The sequence below is a fragment of the Propithecus coquereli genome, unplaced genomic scaffold, assembly GCF_000956105.1.
Source record: "Propithecus coquereli isolate 6110/MARCELLA unplaced genomic scaffold, Pcoq_1.0 Scaffold340, whole genome shotgun sequence".
Lineage (NCBI taxonomy): Eukaryota > Metazoa > Chordata > Mammalia > Primates > Indriidae > Propithecus > Propithecus coquereli.
In genome coordinates this window covers 1,801,685-1,808,267 of record NW_012149064.1, presented here as the reverse complement: position 1 = coordinate 1,808,267, position 6,583 = coordinate 1,801,685, and the positions used below count along the sequence as shown (strand labels likewise).

Here is a 6,583-nt window from a genome sequence, read left to right as displayed (position 1 = left end):
CATAACATGCTGAAATAAAAAAAAAAAAAGTAGCTGGAAGGCACATCCTATGATGGAAATGGAATTGTTGTCATGTAGACTGTTGACAATGAATTTTGGGATTGGGACAGACACAAGGAAGATATCTAACAAGGACAAGTTCTCCAGGAAGAAGTACATGGGTGTTTTGAGTTGCAGGTCTAGGGTAATAAGAGTGATGATGAGAAGGTTACTCATTAGGGCTGCCAAGTAAATTGCTAGGAAGAGGATACCGTATAAAATCTGTAGCTCCTGGACATTAGAAAACCCCACAAGAAGGAATCCTGTCACCAAGGTGGCATTGGCCATACTCCATACTCACTTCTCTTCACAGTCTGTCAAGGTGAGGAGATACACACACACGAAAGAAAAAAAATTAATGTACCCAGTCTAACAAGAATCATACTGATATACAGAAACATTCAGTTGAAAAAGAGTCTTGTACTTACCTTAAATACTTATGCATTTACTTAAAAAATATTCTTTACTTTTTTTAAGATAAAGCAATTCCTTGAGTAATGTATGAAGTCAATTAGTCTCTGTAAGAGTTTCACCTGATCCTATAGGCTTAAACTTACCTCGTTAAAAGATAGATATAACTTGACTAAACACAGAAGTTTTCCTAATCCACTGGGCATTTGCATCAAACTATTATGGTGCCATGCTTCATGACAAGTCTTTTGCTTTCAGAAAAATAATGCAAAGTCCCACGTCTTTAGAGTGTGTTAGTATTCCTAATACTCTACATAGGTTCAAAATAACAATTCCTGTATGTCATTACACTCATGAACTCACACAGGCTTGTATTAAATAATCCAACATTGGCAAATAACTTTCTCTATTCCTGTGGTCATAGCAAGGTGATATAAACAAGGATTTGTTGTTCAGTGTTTGTATTATCTTGAGGTCATGAAATCCTAACATAGTAAATGCCTCATTTAGCAAAATATCATGTTCTTTGAATGCACACAATGTATACTAGAGCTACATTATCAAGAGGACTTCCTGGTCACTGATTTGTTTATAAAGGAATCTTGAGAGGGCACCCTGACAGAATACCTTTCCAATTCTGACTGATATTTTATATTTTATTTTGATCGTGTTATGTTGTCTATAATTCATTTTTTAATACAATCAAATATCTTCTTTCAGGGTTCAAAATATTTCCCTAGATTATCAATTACTAGTGCAGAGTTATTTATTTATTCTTTAACAGAAAGTGTTCCGTATGTATCAGACATCAAACTATATAGAAGAGATAAAAAAACAAAGATATGGGAGCTTTCTCTTATTGGGAGGAGGCAGACAATACAGAACAATGAATCAATAAACAATATAAACTGAAATGGTGACCAGTGTTAAGGCAACAAAAAAGTGTCATCTTAGAGATTAACCAGGTGAAAGGGTTTTCCCTGTGCATGAGCTGGAGGCTGACACCGAGATGAAAAGGAGTTTCCAGGACAAAGACCTGCAGAAAGGACACTTCAAGTGCAGCTCAAAAAATAAAGGCAGTGGACACGTGCGGAGAAGCTTTATGTGGTGAACTTGGAGCATGGGTGCTGGGGTGACGAAAGAATTCTTAAGACATTTATTAGCCTATTCCAATGACCAGTCTGGAGAAATACACAAAGAATAAAAAGAAAGAAGGGTAGAGAAATTGGCTATTAAATTTCATCATTTTTGATGTGGCTCTAAATTTCCTTAATGTCTACAAAACTTTAAAAATTTTGTTTTGAAACAGAGTATTCTAACATTTTACCAATAGAAATTTGAAATTCATACCTTAAAATGTGGACAATTTTCTTCACACCTGGACAAAGGATGATTTATCAGATATACTTAAGGAGATAATCCCAAATCCACATGATGGTGTAAATTTTTCTCCCAAAAGAAAAAATTTAATTTACCATTTGATGGCCTGAAATTAAAACAGAACATCTAGCTTCCTTTGTAAACTCTCACAACATACAGTTGTATCTCTAGGTTTCTGATAAAGGATGCAAAGATCTCTGCAAAGCTGTGGTAGTTTCTTCACATGGAAGGATGCATATTAAAACCAGGAAAGTCATTTGTCTTTCTTTTATTTCAAATCTGACTCCATTTGAAACCTTCTATATCCAAAGGGCCTACAACAAATTATTTTGTAAGGCACTTGGTTAATACCTGAGAATTCCCCACAGGAAAAAGTCTTAAATATATTCTGAATAACCTTATTAAGTAGTTATCTCTTAAGACCATTAGTGTTATAATTGTTGATTTTTGCTGTAGGCAGGAAACACCTGTTTCCCAATGTAGGTCCCAGAAAACATTCTGAAATATACTATGAGGGACATGACTCAGCCTTTTACCAGAATAATAATGAAATACTTAAGTATTGGTAACCAAATTGTGTAATAATCATTTGGGCATTTGGCTAAAAATAAAGACTACCATAAAGCATTCTTTATGACTCTCACTCAAAGGGTCTCTGGTGAAGTTAAAAAATGTGCATTTAATCAATCAACTTAGTGCACAACATACTTTGAGAAACTGTGCTATACAGCAGGAGTCATCTCAAATGAAAAGCAAAACAAATCTTACTGGTGATCTGTTAAAAATCCCTCATTACAGAGTAATAAAACTGAAGTCATTTTTAAAGATACAGCTGTAAGAATCTGGAAGTGATGAGTGTTTTTGTTTATGTGTTCATTTGTTTGTTTTAGCCTCCGATAGATCTTACCAGCATTAGCTAAACAACTTTTATCTAGGTCCTTCCAAAATAATTTTGCCTACTAGTAATATAGTTATCAAAATTCCATTTTTCTACTACACACTCCCAAGAAAATATTTTAGTTAATAAAGCTTGATCTCTCTTACATGGAGAGTTAATGATATGAATTGTAGTGTATTTCAGAATTAAATAAGATTATTAATATTTATACAATGCTGTTACTATGATTATCTATTAATATTCTTGAAATATTGGTATATTTTTTCATGAATATGATTCAACTGGAACCTTGCCAAAGAAAGAAATTTCAAAATAAAAATCAAGTAGGTAGTTTGTTTTAGGGAATACTGACTTTTAGCATGTAGGGCTCATAAGGTCTCGAACCTATGAATAAATTATGAGCATATTGATTTGATATTAAATATGACTTAAAATATAATTTTAAATTATTGCATACTCTATGTGGTTTTTTGTTATAATTTTATTTTGCTCTGATATACATTAGTTTTTATTTTTGAAATAAGTTCAAACTTACAGAGAAGTTATAAGAATATTATGAAACACTCTCAAATAACCTTTACCCTGATTCTCCATCTTGGAACACTTTGCCACAGCTCAGGCATCAGAGACAGGAAAATGAATATTGGTATTAATAATTGCATCTAATTTTGTCCCTACTCCTTTTTTTTTTCATTTGAATAAATAATTGTTCTTTATTTATAGCATTCCTCCCTTCCAGAACAAGAGGCAGTCTAGGATCAGGTAAGGTGCTTACTTGTCATGTTCCTTTAGTTTTTTATAACCTGAAACAGTTCTTCAGTCTTTTTGTCAATCATGACATTGATATTTTCGAAGACCATAGGATAGCTATTTAAGGAAATGTTCCTTCATTTGGGATTGTCTACTTTTTCCTCACAATTACCTTTAAGTTAGCATTCTTGGTCAGAACACTATATAAGGATCATAATCAAAGGTATATCAATATCGATCTATATTTTATTCAATGGATGAGCCATTACTATTTTTATTTATTTTTGTGCCAGTTGTGATTTCTGAGGACAGATGCTTGGATGGGATGCCACTGCAAAATTTTCCTGGAGTTAGATCATTTATTTATTAATTATAGTGATTTTATGTTTTGTTTTGTTTTTTTTTGAGACAGAGTCTCACTCTTTTGCCCGGGCTAGAGTGAGTGCCATGGCGTTGGCCTAGCTCACAGCAACCTCAAACTCCTGGGCTCAAGCGATCCTACTGCCTCAGCCTCCCGAGTAGCTGGGACTACAGGCATGCGCCACCATGCCCGGCTAATTTTTTTCTATACATTTTTAGTTAGTTGTCCAATTAATTTCTTTCTATTTTTAGTAGAGACGGGGTCTCGCTCTTGCTCAGGCTGGTTTCGAACTCCTGAGCTCAAAAAATCTGCCCGCCTCGGCCTCCCAGAGTGCTAGGATTACAGGCGTGAGCCACCACGCCCGGCCTAATTATAGTGATTTTAAATTATCTGTCTGATAATATCAACATCTGGGTCATATCTGAGTCTAGTTCTGATACTTATGTTGCCTCTTGAGATGGTGTCTGTCTTACTTTGTGGTCTTCTTTTTAAATTTTTTATTGCTCACTACACATCTTGTATTAGGCAATGGAAACTGAGGTAAATATTCCATTAGTGTGAAGATTTATGTTAATCCATGTAGGAGTTCATCTGTTTTATTATTTATAGCAGCTATAAGTCTCAGAGGCTTTAGATTCCTCTGACATCCTTGTTTCGGTCTCCCCTTTTGACTGTGAATTGCCTAATTACTGCCCTTCGGAGAAAATCTGTGCCTGCAACTCATTCCACTGTAACTCTCTGTTATTTTACTGAAGCCCTGTTGGTGTGGTGACAAGGTGTTGGGAGAAATGTTCTATAATCTTACTATTCATTCTCAGTCTTTTAGTTAGTGGTGTGTCTGTGCTGTGACTGTCACAGGAGTTCCCCTGTGGCATAGATTTTTCCCCCTTAGACGGGACAGGAATGCTAGAGAACACTAGACAGGAAGCGTGCCCTTCCCCCAGGTGGGATATGTTTCTAATAAAGTCTGTTGCCTGAAGAATAGACCTTTGCTATGGAGAAGGCCCCAGGCATATTTCGCCATGTTTTTTTTTCCAGTCCAGGAGGGATTCTCTCTTGGCTCTACTTTGGAGACTTCAGTAGGGTTCCTGGAGACAGAAAGCAGTGAATGTATGAGGGGCCCCTTGGACCGCAGCCCTTGGGACTTTCTCATTCTCACACTATCCTGACTGCGTTCAGGAGTTCGTTCAAACTTGTGACCCTGCCAGTTTATGATTTCAGTGGCTTCTGTTCCTACTTAGCAGATCGTAGCTGTGACTCTGTACTCACCTGTTTCTCCAGATTTAAGAATTAGTCTCCATTTTAACAGAGTAAAGATAAAAAATAAATATACACAGTTACCTCAGAATCAGAAAACAGATTTGGAAGATTCAAAACATATTTGGGCCAAAAATCCTCAGTAACCTGATATTGAAGGTAACTTCTTAAACTGATAAAAGGCATCTGGAAAAATCAAATAAGAACCCCACCCAAAACAAAAAAGAAACCATTGGACTGGGGAACAATTCCTCCTTTACAAACCTTCCAAACCTCAAAATGAGAGTTTTATCTTTCAATCATGTTCAACCTGCTTATCTGTACAGTCATGCTCATGTTACTGCCCTACTCTATCTAGGTCCTTTCTAGTCTTCTTTACTCCTCTCTGTAAAAGAGAAACCCTTTCTGCCTGACCATTTAGATAATTATAGGTATTATGGTTGGGGGCATTCTCCCTACTGCAATAGTCATTTTAAATGAAGTCACTGTTAGCTGAAAAAGAAAATAACAAAACAAAACGAAAACCAAAAACTCTAGAGCTAACATTACGCCTAATGTTGAAAGCCAAAATACTTTACCCTATAGATCCGGCGCAAGAAGGAATTATTTTCTCCCCACCTCTGTTCAGCCCCAAGTAGTACAATAAAGCAAGAAAAGGAAAATAACATGTGGGGAATGAAGAAGTAAAACTTTTTATTCACAAAAATATCTATACAGAAAATCTTAAGGAATCTATAAAAAAGCTACTAGAGCTAGTATATTACTTTAAAATGTTGCATGATAAAATTGGGTTGTTATATAGTATTAAAAAACAAATGGAAATAAAATGCAAAATCAATCTTATATGATCCATACCATAAACTGACAATATAATATTATTTATATTATGTTATGGCTTTAATTGTATCTTTCCCCAAATTCATATGTTGAAATCCTAACGCTCAGTACCTCGAAATGTGACCGTATTTGGACACAGGCCCTTCAAAGAGGTAACCAAGTTAAAATGAGGCCATTGAGGTGGGCCCTAATCCCATCTAGCCGGTGCCTTGTAAGGACAGGCGATCAGGGCACACAGAGGGACACCGGGGCGTGTGTCCACAGAGGAACGCCCACGTGAAGAGGCAGCAAGAGAGTGGCCATCCTCAGGCCAAGGAGAGGACTCAGAGGAAATTGACCCTGATGACAGTTTGATCTCAGACTTGTAGCCTCCAGAATTGTGAGAAAATAAGTTTCTCTTGTTTAAGCTGCTCAGTCTGTAGTCATATTTTGTTACGGTAGCCTGAACAACCTAACACAGAATTGGATCAAAAATATTAAATAGTGATGGATTTAACAAAATATGCCCAAGACTTGTGTACTGAAACTATAAAGCTTTGCTGAGAGAATGTTTTAAAGACTTAAAAATGGAGAAATATGTCATCTTCATAGATTAAAATACTCAATATTGTGACAGTGACAATGTTTCATACATTGATCTAGATTCAATT

The 6,583-nt window shown here is 35.8% G+C and overlaps 1 protein-coding gene across 1 annotated transcript in view; it reads right to left on the bottom strand.

Moving 5' to 3' along the window:
- The window catches only part of LOC105815629 (olfactory receptor 14A2-like), a 12,882-nt gene extending 12,555 nt beyond the window's left edge, over positions 1-327 (bottom strand). Inside the window, 1 exon segment of the mRNA XM_012650826.1 lies at positions 17-327. Within this exon segment, the coding sequence (XP_012506280.1) occupies positions 17-327 (311 nt within the window).
- Between the last annotated feature and the right edge of the window lie 6,256 nt (positions 328-6,583).